The 14414-nt window shown below is 39.5% G+C and overlaps 1 protein-coding gene across 2 annotated transcripts; it reads right to left on the bottom strand.

The window, feature by feature from the left end:
- Nucleotides 1-816: 816 nt before the first annotated feature.
- Nucleotides 817-12709, bottom strand: LOC137600861 (proline-rich protein 7-like). Of its 2 annotated transcripts, XM_068322727.1 has the most exons (6): nt 12420-12709; nt 9730-9774; nt 9408-9449; nt 8615-8762; nt 8067-8228; nt 817-6489 (listed from the first exon to the last, which is right to left on the bottom strand). In XM_068322727.1, exons 1-6 carry the CDS (start codon nt 12468-12470, stop codon nt 5402-5404), a joined length of 1536 nt encoding a protein of 511 aa, XP_068178828.1. In that variant the 5' UTR covers nt 12471-12709; the 3' UTR covers nt 817-5401. The 2 variants fall into 2 exon arrangements, with proteins under 2 accessions (XP_068178828.1, XP_068178829.1); XM_068322728.1 differs by lacking the exons at nt 9408-9449; nt 9730-9774; nt 12420-12709 and having other exon boundaries at nt 8617-8719.
- Nucleotides 12710-14414: the final 1705 nt, after the last annotated feature.

Here is a 14414-nt window from a genome sequence, read left to right as displayed (position 1 = left end):
GCTGTTCTACATTGTTTTTGTTGGTATACACAATATATATGTAAGTGCTTTACATCACTTACTTTTTTCCCCCACACAGTTTGGCAGAGTTTTGACACCGAATTTTACTTTAAAATTCTGCTTTTTTAAAGTTATAAAATATTTGCCCTGTGAGACTGAATTCTGAAACACATTGAAGTATTTTTGTAATCAAACATCACACCACCAGGAGGCGATGAAGATCGCCTTTTTTTTGGAAGCGTCAGCAAAATGTATTTTTACTCACTGTATATGCCCTTAACGGTCAGATACAACTTTAAATGTGGAGACACTATTATTTTAATTTATTTTCAGCGTATCCTTCATTCATTTGATTATTCTGTCAAGTCCAACCTGCCAATGGCTAACAAATATCTATGACATGAGGTTAGGAGGCAAAAATGCAACTGATACTGTAATAATAAATCCCTGTTACACTACATTTGCCCAGCCTCGGGGTTTCATGTTTGTTAAATAAAAATAATGAGCAGATGACACAGATGCTTAAAGAGGCATTAAAAAGTACTAAATCTTAACTTACTTCTTGGTCTTTAGTTAAGTCAAAGAGATTTTGGACTGCGGGTTATCCTGAAAATTGACATACAGTATAATCAAAAACAACTTAACTCAAATCTACCTGTACCTGTATAAAATTCATTCAGCAGAGGTAGAGATGTAAAAACCAGAAGGGGCGACGAATCTCCCCCTCAATCTTCACAAACAGATCGCACCCTGTGTAACATTCAGAAAAATGCAGACATGTATTTTATAGCACTTGGTAGCATTTATTTTGACACATGTTCATGTCCACTGTGGTAGAATCCTAATAAAATAAATAAATTAAAAAAACTCAAATACAAGATACACAAACAAAACCCCACTTTCTGGGACACAAAGCTCCTGGATATGAAAAAAAAAATTAAAGATATGAGAACATCTCATTATTTGGATTTTACATCAAAAATGTATATGCTAAGATACAAGATACAAAATCAATTAGATATTCACGATGACATAAAAATGTTTGGATATTTACATTGACATATGTGTTTACAAATAACCACAACAATCAACTTTAGCCTCACAATAAACGGCAATGATTTAACATCACAACAACATGACTGACAGTAACTCTCTCACACATGCACACAGCACACTGAAGAGCTGCAGGTTGAATTGCGCAAAATCACCCTCAAAGAGCACTACACTTTGTATTCATTATTCTACATACAATCACATATGTTCTCTAAATCCTACAGTCTCGTAGCTGCAGGAGTAAAAGGAGGAGATGTCGTTTCCTGGACGACAAACAGTTTTTAGTTTTTCCTGGCAAAAGAGTTAAGCCATACCAATGTGGGCTCTGTGCGTTTTTTTTCTTCACTCCTTCAATTCTTAACATTAGAAAATTAAGTTAGTACAAATATAGAGGAAATACTATCTTGATAAGGAGAAGTAAACAGTCCTTTACAGTCAAACAAAGCGAAGTAACAGTCTTATATCAGGCATTGGCCTTCTGTGGCAATGAGGGTAGAGTTTGGACATTTTTTCCCGTACATACTAGCTGCTGACAGGCGAGCGAAAATCACACTCATTTTATTTACACTGAGCTCACATCAGTTTGGCTTCGATGTGAAATCACTGGGGTAAAACCAGCCTGTTTGTATCTTTTATTGTGCAAAACTGATTTTAATTACCTCTTTGAAAAACATTTAAGGTCATTCAATAAAACTTTCAAAGTCCTCAAGTACTTTCTTTGAACCTTCTGGCCAAACAAACATTCAGCCGTATAATGAAGAGCTTTCTTTCTCTTCCTGAGGTTAGCTTTTACCTAATGTGTGTCATATTTCTATTGTCAACTCTTACATTTCATTATAGTAAAGTTTTGAAGACAACAATGTCAGACTTTAAGATGCTCAAATCCATACAGTCCAGATACAATGATGCATACTCAAGACATTTAAAAATGAAAGACAAGCAATTTGATTGATTTCATTTGTTGTTAGTAAAATGAATGAATAATAGTAGTCTAATTTTTAAAAAAAATCAACAATATGCAATATGGCAGCAAGGTGGTGCAGTGGGTAGAGCTGTCACCTCACTACAAGATGGTTCCAGGTTCAAGTCCTGTTTTGTGCAGTTTGTTCTCTCAGTGTCTGCATGGGATTTCTCCAGTTTCCTCCCACCTCCATAAACAAGTATTTCAGGGATTGCTCAGTTCCAAATTGTCCATAGGTGTGACTGTGTGCGTGAGGGGTTGTTTGTCTTTCGAGTGGTTCAGCGATGCTCTGATAACGTGTCTGGAGTGTCTCCCTGCCTCGTGGCCGTAAGTCTGCATGGGGGTTGCTGGAGCAACCCCCATGACCCAAGAAAGTGGAGGAAGTGGCTCGGAAAACGTATGAATCAAAAATCACAATTGCAATTCTTCCCAGTCCAGTGACAATGCTACTAAATAAGCATATTGTATTTAATTTTTTAAAAGACAATTTGAATAAATCAACAAACAAAATTTAATTTATCAACTATTTTAAAATTATTTCATCAATTATTTTGTCAAGCAATGAGATTTAAATACTGATACCCACTAATAATTGTCATATAAAAAATGGTTCCCGCTTCACACTTACACACATTGTTGACATATTGAATATTTCTAAACATGCACAAGCAAGATGCAAATAATGATTAAGGATAAAATTAAAGCATTAAACGAATGAAAGGCACAAATGTAGTGTGGAATTGACTCAAAAAGCCTTCACAAAATGCTTTGGAAATCAAAACGGACAGCAGAGTTTGAGGAATCTGACAATACATTTAGAACGGTGATGCAATGACATATTTATTTTCAAAAACAAAAATGCTTATCTCTGTTTCAAGGTTGTCTTGGTGACACATGAGAGACACAAACTGGGCGAAGGTGAACCCAGGTGATCTGAGTTTGCACTTGGGAGAAACCTTAAGCCACAGGCATTTCAAATACAGCCTTATGTACAATCAAGGGCTTCAGCCCAGCACAGCTCACTGCTCAGTTTTAACGAGGTAAATGTATCTTTCACAACAGTTTATTTCCTATTAACCAACATAGACAAGGGTAAGGAAAATGTGTGAATACTATTGCTAAATACTACTTTTGCAAATCTCACCACGAGTACTACATACTGTGTATAAGAGACTGCTAAACATTGTCAGAACATGTTTGCTCATTCCATGTAAAACTACACCATCGATAGGAAACACACACACACACACACACACACACACACACACACACACACACACACACACACACACACACACACACACACACACAAGAGCACAGAACTATAAAATAACTGACACAAAATCTATGTTCATCTAGGCACCTTATAATTATATTTTAAAAAACATACATGAGCTAGAACTACGGAAAAAATTATAACTGTTCATTCTCAATCCAAAAAATGTACAGCAGCCAAAAGGCTTTCATGTTGATATGTTCAGAGGATGATGAGTCTCTGTTAGACCAACACCCACCTCTGGGAGTCACCTGCGAGTCACAGCAGAGGACCTTCCAACAGAGGTGATCAGAGGATGTCAAACGAAAGTTTGTCACCCAACTGGAATTTCTTATTCAGCTGAAAATATACTCACTCACATGATTTGACAAATAAAGGTGCTAACAAAGTTTTTCTTTTAGCAGAAGTATAAATGACTTGACAGCTTTGCCTTCGGGTGTTAAACAAACAGGCTTTGCACCAAAGCAATGGCACCATTAACATCTCTATTAATTAAACACTTGTCTCAGACACAACACATGTATAAAAATGTCATCTTCCTAAATCTCATTCTAAGCTTCAATACATTCAACACTGTGAATAATTTACAAGAGAGTACATGTGTACTATTCCCGCTACTAAAACCAGAGTATCAATCAAAGGCATCCCGCTGACTGTCTACCCGTTAAAACAGACGCAGAACTGCACATCAGCTGGAAAATTATTTTACATCCACATTCACAGGTGGTCAAACTCTGAGAACCAACAACATTTTTAGCCACAGCGATAATAAAAGTGATGTTAAACCCCTCACGTGTTCACCTTTCATATTTCAAAAGTGTTGCCTCACAATGGGCACTTTATTTGCTCAAAACCCACATGTCTACAATTTGGAACACTTCTCAAGAGGTTTATTCCATCAAGCTTCATTCCATGAAAATTCTCCATAAATAATTTAAAAGCTTTTTGTTTTTTGTTTTTTTACTTTTTATTAATGCATAAACTTTTACATTCATTATCAGTGATGAGATCAGGCTTAAAGTTTCTGCCTTGTAAAAACTCCAGTCTATCCATGAGATCATTGCTTTTGCAAATTAAAAAAAAAAGGCAACAACCAATCAGGAAAACACATTGAATCCAAAGTTATACAGTCAGTTAATTAAACAGCATAATCATTTAACAGTCAGGAACAACAATGTATAACCAGAATTCAGTTGTAAAGCTTTGCCACCTACAGATTTTAATTACTGCTTGCACCCATTTGCTTTAGGGAGCAACATAAGACACCTTGTATAAAACATACACTTTTTCACTCTCTTTATTTCCTCTGACAATAGAAGTAGGCTGGTGAAAGCAAAGATTCAGCCCAGATTGACAACAGTTACGTGTTAGTCCTGTGACCTAGAACCACATGCCCAATAGTTCAAAGTTAGAAAATAAACTATCATGATCCAGACAGAGATTGTGAGAGCTGCTTCTTTTAAAAATGAATCGTGACGTTCTATAATATACAACATGTGAATTCAACATGTCCTGTTCGCTTCCACTTCATTAAAATCAGGCAGTCGCTGATCTTCCATAATGAAATAATATTTTTGCTGCGACCTCATCACACGTTGCATATGTTGCTTTGAGCAGGTCCACCAAGGATCGACTTCTGCTTTTCCACAATTCAAAACACCAAAGCAAAGATTAGAGAAACATTGTAAAATTATTAAATCCTTTTGTATAACAGAAGTTTGGGTTTTTTTGTTTTTGATATTCCTTATTCTCTTAAACATCACATCTTATCCCTTTAAAAGGGCGCTGATCGTCACCACTGTAACTTTTTACAGTGGTGACAATCTGATAGCAATATTCTATCATGCAGATAGATAGAGGACAAATGAAATGTCAGCGTTAGAGGGATGTCAAGATGTTGGCACAGAGTTTAGGACGTTTGAAAGTGGAAACAGCGAAATATCAATCAATTCACCCTCAATGAATTAGCTACAGTACTACCTGGTGTGGGCCTGTCTTCAACTCTCATTTGAAGTATAACAAGAAGAGGAAATTTCGCTCATCTGGTCCCTCTGCTTTCAATCATTAAGGATACTGTTGATCATTACCATCTTCTTTAATCCCATGTTTGACTACATGACGACGGCCTCGGCTGTCTTCTGGATGATGCCAGAAGAAACGCGACCACGTTGCTCAGCGCAGTCATCCAGGAGAGGTGACTGACCAGCCTGGAGGGAACAGTCTCCTCTGTCATGCAGCACGTCCGCCTTCATCGCTTCCATCACGGCTTCTCTCCCACTTTTACCATTATACCCCTTCAGCAGCTCCTCTTCCTCTCGCTCCTCTCTTTTCACATGGCAGCGACACACCTCGATACCCGAGTCACCCGTTAGCCGTCGATGCCGGAAATGATCTTCTTCGTCATCTTCTTCCTCCTCTTCCTCCTCTTCTTTTTCTTGTATTTGCTCCTCTTTGTAGTTGCAATACGTGATAGCAGCTACATTTGAGGAGACAAAGGCCGTTTTGGGGGCACACAGCGTGGGCCTGGGCGGTGGACAATAAGACGAGGACTCCTCTTCCTCTTTTCCTTTCTGAACGGCAACGGCTCCGAGCGGGTCTGAGAGAATGAGAGGATGGGCCTGACCAGGAGGAACGGAAGACAACAGGATGAGAGGAGAGAGCGGGAGGCGAGAGGAGTGTGAGGGACGGGAGTGTAAAGGAAGTGAGATTGGCGGAGCTAAAGGTGAGATTCCATCGCTGCCATTTGGTGACCATCTTTGCACGGGTATCACATCTGGAGTAACTGCAGGTATAACATCAGGAGGGATCTTTGATGGAGCAGAGGCAAAGTTGACTCCAGCCCTCGGAGTCACAGCACAGTCGCCCCCGGCTTCGCTCGGCGTGGAGATGCGGCTGCTGTCGTAGGTCTCGTCTGTCACCTGGACGGAGAAGGAGGTGCTGCAGGGGGAAGTGAGGGAGCACGACTCGCAGGAACAACTGGTGTAGTTGTCAGAGCTCTGGGAGGAAGTCAGGACACTGGGTCCTGGACCAAAGTAAGGAGGGCAGGGGTGACAGTGGTGATGATGATGGGGGTAAGAGGAGCCAGGACCTCCCATGCCCCCTCCTTGCAGGGCAAATACGGAGCTGTAAGGTGGAGGAGGGGTGCTGGGTTGCGCTGCCACCTCCTCGTACGAGGGCAACTTAAAGGAAGCCAGAAAGCCTGCAACAAAGGAAACATCTCATCAGCTCAAAGTGTAGTTTATTACTTTGTGTATTAATTGGACATTCAATATTGATTATTTAAGTTTAAAAGTAATCCCTACAGAATTTTACAAGCTTGAAAGAGTAAAAAGTTTCAAATTTGTGCTGTGGCAATTACTAATATAACAACAGAGCTCCATCTGAATTGAAATTTTTTTAAAAATGTTTGTTTAAATGATTAAATGAATCAGTCTTTTAAGTTATGATAAACTATAGATTTATTTCCATTCATTTATTATTGTTTCAGTCTGCTGGTTTGCCATTAAATGAAATGAATGTGTGTATATATATATATATATATATATATATATAAATTAATTAGATTAAAAAAAAATAATTACAGGATTTGTAATTAATTTATCTAATTAATCGCATTTTAATCTCATACCTGCTAAATGCCCCCAAATAAAGAATTTGAATTCTAGGACATTACAAAATTGTAGTGCATGACTAATCAATAGAATGCACCAAGAAGAGAAGATTTGAAATCCACATTTTTATTGGTTAAGTGTGCTTTATAAATTATAAAAAGGCCAAGCACATCAGCAAATCATTTAGGCCAGGTGCATTTCTCCAAAATGCAATACGAATACAGTTAAATAAAATAAATAAAATTCAGAAATAAAATAAGACTAAGTCTCAAATAGGCACATACGCAGACTCTCAATCAAAATGAATACTAAAGCTGACTCAATACAGCAATTCAAAATGAATAGTATAACATGCCTCTAAATAAGGCAACTAAATAGAAAGATGCCAACAGGCTTTTTCCTTTAAAAGGCTAAGCTAACGTTCAACTCTGTGTCCTTGACATGTTTTGCATTTAAATGATACGTTAGGCTGGAGCTGCTTCGGTGACATGAAAATTCTCTGTTACAAAAGGTGCAAATAATAATAATAATAATAATAATAATAATAATAATAATAATAATAATAATAATAATAATAATAATAATAATACTGGGTAAGATTTATACAGCGCTTTTCTGGACACTCAAAGACGCTTTACATCGGATACATTATTCATTCAGTCCTCATTCATACTTGGTGATGGTAAGCTACGTGTGTAGCCACAGCTGCCCTGGGGCAGACAGACGGAGGCGTCTACAGCGCAGAATCACTACATTTTTGTTGATTGTACCGTCTTTGTTCTTTTTATAAATTAACTTTCCACCCAAAGGTCCGAGTGGGCTTACTTCGCTGTCCTGTGTCGCATCCATCTCTGTTGTCAGTCACTCTGCTTTTGACTAGTGGCGCAGGTAGGAAGTGACGTCACTGCAGCCTACGGGTCCCTCAATGGGCCAAATTTAAAATGCTTGAGCATTGACTTGTTTTTTATAGCGTGTTAATTTGCAGCGTAATCTAATTAACGCGTTAAAGTGTGTGTATATATACAGTATATATACAGTATATATACAGTATATATACAGTATATATATATATATATATATATATATATATATTTATAAAAATAAAAGTGGTTTCTTCTGCAATAGAATTAAAAACAAAATAAAAATGTGAAATGAAGTAACATACTGAGGTCCAGCATTGACGAAGGGTAATTACAGGCTCCGTTATAGGCGATCAGATTGATCTCCCTTTGTCTCTGCTGCTGCTGGATTCTCATCTTGGCCCGGCGGTGGCGGTAAGCACAGAAACAGCTGAAGAGGATCAGCACCGTCCACAGCAGCCAGAACCCTGCAAGAAAACAGGAAATAAACCACACATGATTTCAGTCTTGTTACTTGACTTAGAAACCAGAACCACTCGGCTTACACGAAGCTGCACCCTGTTTTAAACTGGTAATTATGGTGGTTTTGGTTTGTTCATCCTGTAATATCCAAATTGTAGCACACTAAGGTTTCATTTCCTTGCTTTGGTTGCATTTATTGGTGTCAAAAAACATTTCACTTTAAAAATGTTTCCTCACTTTTAGCAGTTTAGCAAAAATCTTGAATTTTGTGTACAGACACTCTGTGCTTCCTGGCAGGAATGTATGGCAAATGTCACAATATTCACAACCTTATATTTTGGGTTTTGTCCAAAATGGAAAAGAAGTCAGATAAGTGAGTCAGATAACTCACACCAGAGCTCATAATAGTAGGTGCAGCAGCCTGTTTCTCCACAGCAGTGGCCCGTTTCACACAGGTAACCTGGATTGCTGTTTACCCCTGGACAGTACTTGGGGCTGACAAAAGGCCGGCTGCCAGAGCCCTCGTGATGCTTCACCACCTAGTGGACAAAATACAGCATCACACATTAGCTGAGAGAAAATTCTGCTGCTGCAGACATGGATAAAATGGATGGGGTGCTGTAGTGCTCCTTCACATATCATCACTAAATAATACCAGACATGTTGAGGCAAAGCTTACATTTATTTGAGGTCATTAGTTTGGCCACCTGAAAAATTAAAGTCCAAAAGTCGAGCTCTGCTTTCGTAAATTCACCAGCAGCGATTCACTCGTAGTGTCTGTCTGCTGTGTGGTGATCTGTAGGTGGTGTACAGTGACTTTATCCGTGATTTTTCCTCGATAAAGCTGCCAATGGTACTTAAAAATATATGATTTATTGATTTCCAGCAGGGAAATTAGGTCATTACAGCAGTAAAAGGACAGCAAGTACTAGAAAATAACAAGAAAGTAATAAAAGGGATAGCTTTTACAACTCAAACAGAGTAGAGTAGAAACTAAAAGATGCTAAAATTGCTCACAGTGGGTTCTAATCCTCTATGGATGACCATTTTCACATGAGTTATCAAATTTGCTCCATTGTTGATTTAAATATATTGCTCCTTGCGGCCTTCAGATGATTTCTTTGAATGCAAGAGTATGTTTGTTGGCAGCTACAGATTAAGACCAAAATTCTAAAATATCTCACCTTATTGACCGTGTGCACATCAGTCTCCTGAGAAACAGCCACCTAAAACAAGAAGTGAAAGGACCTTTGAGAATTTCACTGCAGTATTTTCATGACTGTCAGGGCAGTGCGGACAGATGTCAAGATGAACTCAGGCACCGCAGAAAATCCACGAACAAACAACAATGCAGTAAGATAGAAATGTAGGATCTAGTCATGCACATTGTCACCACACATGTACTACATTTGTTTCCAATGACACCACTGTGGTTACACTTTGAGGCTGTTTCTACTCATTCTCAATGGTAGTATGAAATGTTGCACTACAGGTCTGGGTCCCTACCGTTGCAGCTTCAGTCCCATCCAGCATCTGCAAGGACATGGTCATCTGGTGAAAGACAAAAAAATTGAAGCTAGGGAAGTACAGAGAAAGATGTCTCCACACGAGTCAACTTCTGTCATCCAAATATGATGAAAAAAAAAAGCCACTAAAGGTCCACTTCTGCAGGTTCCCCTCAGCCTTCTGCCTCATCAAGGAGACGGGAAGGAATTGTGGAGATTTCTGAATTGAAGGCAATCATGAGGAACTGTCTCTGAAGGTTTTGCTTTACAGTACAGTACTTTGCTGCAGCGGAGAATGTGTGAGAGATACAAGTCAAACTGCAGTTGGGTTTAAGTCTCAGTGAATCACAATTCAGAGAACAAGGTGTACATGAGTAAGGTGTACTGTGCAAAACACTCCCTACAGAATAAACAATATTTTATCAGATACACATGGTGCTAAAGCACTGAAGGAAGCTGCCCATGGGCTCTGGCCTTGAAGACTAGTTCTGGGCAGTTTGAGTGAGATAAAAAAAATCATGCATGTAGGATAGTACTGTATTCTATTATGAAGACATTATTTGAATTGTTTCCATTACAAAGAAAAAATCCTTTCTTTCAAACCTGAGGGGTGAGATGTCTCACCAAAGATATCCATTCCACAACACACTCTAAACACCTTTCTCTACCTTCAAAGCAAAAGGGATCCCTCTAAAACTGACAGAATGAATGAACTGACAATGACCCTGTTCATTATCACGGCTAAAACCATTTCCTGTTTGTTGTGGAATCTGCAAAGCATTGCAAAACTAAAAAAGTTATATACACATAAAATGTCTTCCTTCATGCTTATTTAAACAGGCACAGCATCTAAATAATATAAGGATAGATGTCAACACATCACTGTGACTGTGTGTGTGTGTGTGTGTGTGTGTGTGTGTGTGTGTGTGTGTGTGTGTGTGTGTGTGTGTGTGTGTGTGTGTGTGTGTGACTGGATATGGGGCCACTTTCAAAAACAACATAGAAACAGGAGGGGCTGACTGCCTTGCTGCATACCAGGCCGTTTAAATGAGAACTCTTTTGTTAACAACTGGCTGCTCGATATGTACTCAGCGTGGAAAAGAATACCGGCCTCCTGCAGCGAGAGCACATGCATGCTGCAAGGTTAACTGGTTCAGAATTAGAGCACAATGAGAATGAGCAAAAATTCAATGAGTGATTAGCTCAACACACAGTCCTGAGGTCGTACAAATGGCAACGGTACATGCCGTCATGTTTTCACTTGTGTCCTGTAGTTTGGTGGATGGTTTGGCAGCAAAAAAAACCTACTGAATGGATTTTCTATGGACCTTGGTGGGAGGATGGATCTTTGGTCAGGATACAGTTCTTTAAAGTTTGCTGTAGATGTGGACCAGGATTAACTTTGAATTTTTTTGGTTTTGGTTTTTGCTCTACTTTTGTAGTTTTGTGTATTTTCTTTAATCTTTCTTGGAATTTTCCATAGACTTTGATATAAAAAAATGTGGCCAATTTGATGGGATGAAATTACACTTACACAGTTATGGGTTTGACATTGAATCAATGGACTGTTCGGTCTTGCCAGAGATTTATTGACTTGCCGTTCTAATCCATGTTTGCTTGTACTGTCGATAAATTCAACATCTCACAATGATGCATGTACAGTAGTCCATTAAATAAGGACAAAATAACAAAGGCTATCACATTGTGTATCGAACTATAAGGTGTATCTGTAAGTGCTCTAGTGTTAGTAAAATCTATTTAAGTTCCACTGAGTACATCGCTCTCCAACTTAACATCCACAAACTCCTTATTTTCTTTCCTGATTAAATATTACATTCACATTATACATCTGGTAAATACATGCTTTTCTTATAATGTGTCTGCAACTAAAAGACAGCGGATTTAAAAATCTGACATCAAAACGTACTTGTCTCTCCCACGTCTTTCATCTTTTATTGACGAAGGGCTTTTACATTTTATATGTCACTATTGTGGACTGTCCCATTCTTTCTTTTCCTTACAATTACACTGTTGTTTTCTTTGAGGTATTATTATAATGACATGAATCAACAGTGGGGGTTTTTTTTTCTTCTGTTCATAGCAGTTATTAAGCTATGATGGTCTGGCAACAAGAGCTCTTTTAATGCACATATTAATAAATGGAAAACATTGATGCGTTGCCACACTTTGAAACCGACTGAAGCTGGAACTTGAAATCAAATTACAGCTAAAGAAATCACAAATTACTGACGTCAATGATCATACATATTTCACTCCTTTAGTATTCCCAGAGAAAGTCGACTGTCTGTATAATCTCCATGTAGAATTTGAATTTAGTGCTCTTATGACACCCTTCTCCTCCATCATCAAACCTTTTAACTCAACACAACAGAATAGAAAATACCTGACTGACTTTACTGAAGATAAAAATTTGCCGCAGTGGTGCAAAAAAAAAAAAAAATGCGCCTGTTATTTCCAGATATGTGTCAAACAGACGCAACGACTCAAGGTGAAAAGATAGGAAACTACAGACAGGATCAGTGAGACAAAACCTGTTTGTCAACAACAACAACAACAACAACAACAACAACAACAACACAAAGCGAGGGAAACATGTTGCTCTGCAGAAGAACTGAAGCCCAGCTGCTGGCAGCATCGTTTGCGTCAACGCAAAGCCGCGCATCGCTTTACCTCCTCTGCTTTCAGCCCGAGGCAGAATGTCAACGTTTTCTCTGGATCCATGGCGGGAGATGAACACCAAGCTACACAGAGAAAATGTGAACGCACAAGTGGGATGTTAATCTGCTAAACCCCCATCACCGCTGTCCCGCTCCATAGACACGGTGTCCTCCCCATCCGCCATTGTCCGGACGGATGGATGGATCGATGCCCCTCCCAGACTCCGGCGCTGAGAATAAACCAGCCCCCGGGGCCGCGATGGGATTTCAGTGATGAGGGATCGATTAATATCGCGATTCAGGCGGTCCTTTCTAAAGTGTTATTTGCTATAAATAGATGTTTCACTACTGTATTTGTTTTCACGTAGAGGGTCGAAGTCGCGCATGATGTCATGATCCTCCAGCCCCCACGCTCCTCACACGGGAGCGCTGCGCCTTTGATTGGCCAGAGCTCCCAGCAACAGCCCCACAAAGGCTGCCTCAGCCCGGCTTCATCCACTCATTGTTGCTTTATTGACATTTATTTTTGAAATCTAAAAAAAAATTAAAATTTATAAACAGGATGTGGAGAAGTGTTTAGAATTGTACAATAAATGAGCGCTTAAGCGCTTATCAAACCACTGCGAGTATACGATAAGCATAAATAAGCATACGAACAAGTTGTAGAGTTCCTGCCATAACTGTTCTCTTTAAAATATGTTATTATTATTATTATTATTATTATTATTATCATCATTATTATCATTATTATCATTATTATCATTATTATTATTATTATTATTATTATTATTATTATTATTATTATTATCATCATCCACATTATTGTCCTAGACGCACAGCCAGAGGTCTGATGATACAACAACAAACTCTATCATTGACCTCCGGCTTAGGGTGTCCTGGGGCCATCTGGTGCCATGTGCACTTATGTACACGCCTGTGCTCGAACAAACTACTCTTAATGAACAAACTGTGACTAGCACAGAAGTCCTGTAACAGAACACCACTCTTGTTCAGATCGTGTAGGCCGTTTATTCCCTCACTCCTTTTCAGGTCTCATTGTCACTACCCACATGAGTGATGAAGTCCCCAAGAAGAACTATGGCCTGGGTCGAAGCACTATTCAGTACCAGGGACTCCAAGAAGGCCCATATTTCGAAATCACAGCACGGCGCAGGGGTGAAGGTTCAGGGAAGCGACCCTTTCATTCACCGGGGTGAACTTCAACACATGACAGCTGAGCTGTGGGGCTATAAAACAAGCCCACACCAACCTGCCGCCTCTCACCTTTGACAACACCAGAAAAGTGGAGAGTCCAGCCATTCTTAAGGGTTTTATTTCAAGAGCCCAAATTTTGGGTGGAGATGAGCCTGACTACAGCTTACCTCTCAGCCTCCCTCACAAGCTCTGGCTCCTTCCTCCTAGCGAGGTCACATTCCATATCCGTCGAGCTAGACTCTTGTGCCCACGTAGTCCTTTCAGGCCGAGTATGGCCGGGCCCCGTGGGCAGAGGCCCGACCACCAGGCGCTTGCAAACCAGCCCCAAACCTGGGCCTTGCTCCAGGGTGGGGCCCCGGTTGAGCCACACTAGATCACGTCACGGACCTTGACTTACTTCTCTTCATAGGGGTGTTTGAACTGCTCTTAGTCTGTCCTGTCACCTACAAGGACGTAACTTGAAATGACGTAAGCCAAGGTCGGCCTGTAGATATGTTCATAAACGACTTTAAAAAAAAAAAACAGGGGTCATATCCTGATTTTGGTTTGAACCTGATGCAATTTAAGTCCTTTTGAGCTTAAAAAAAAGTTGTCTTGCAAGTTGACACCTAGCCAACAACGTGCACCAGGTCATCACCAGAGGGCAGCACGCTAAAAGCTTCACCAAGAGGAAAAGTTCTGCACAAACAAAACCTGAGGTAGAATTGAGTTTCTCTTGAAGTGATAATGACACTCCAGGTCAGTACGATCTGTTCACACTGTTTTGCTTGCCTTGTCACAGTTCCATCAATGA

This window comes from Antennarius striatus, chromosome 8 (assembly GCF_040054535.1).
Source record: "Antennarius striatus isolate MH-2024 chromosome 8, ASM4005453v1, whole genome shotgun sequence".
Lineage (NCBI taxonomy): Eukaryota > Metazoa > Chordata > Actinopteri > Lophiiformes > Antennariidae > Antennarius > Antennarius striatus.
This window is presented reverse-complemented; position numbering and strand designations above follow the sequence as displayed.

What these genes read in the sequence shown, in the direction of transcription:
- LOC137600861 (XM_068322727.1), bottom strand. Translation starts at nt 12,470, where the DNA reads ATGGATCCAGAGAAAACGTTGACATTCTGCCTCGGGCTGAAAGCAGAG. An exon ending in CTACTATTATGAGCTCTGGT is followed by an intron (nt 8,229 to 8,614) that starts GTGAGTTATCTG and finishes GTTTTCTTGCAG; the next exon opens with GGTTCTGGCTGCTGTGGACG. An exon ending in TTCGTCAATGCTGGACCTCA is followed by an intron (nt 6,490 to 8,066) that starts GTATGTTACTTC and finishes CCTTTGTTGCAG; the next exon opens with GCTTTCTGGCTTCCTTTAAG.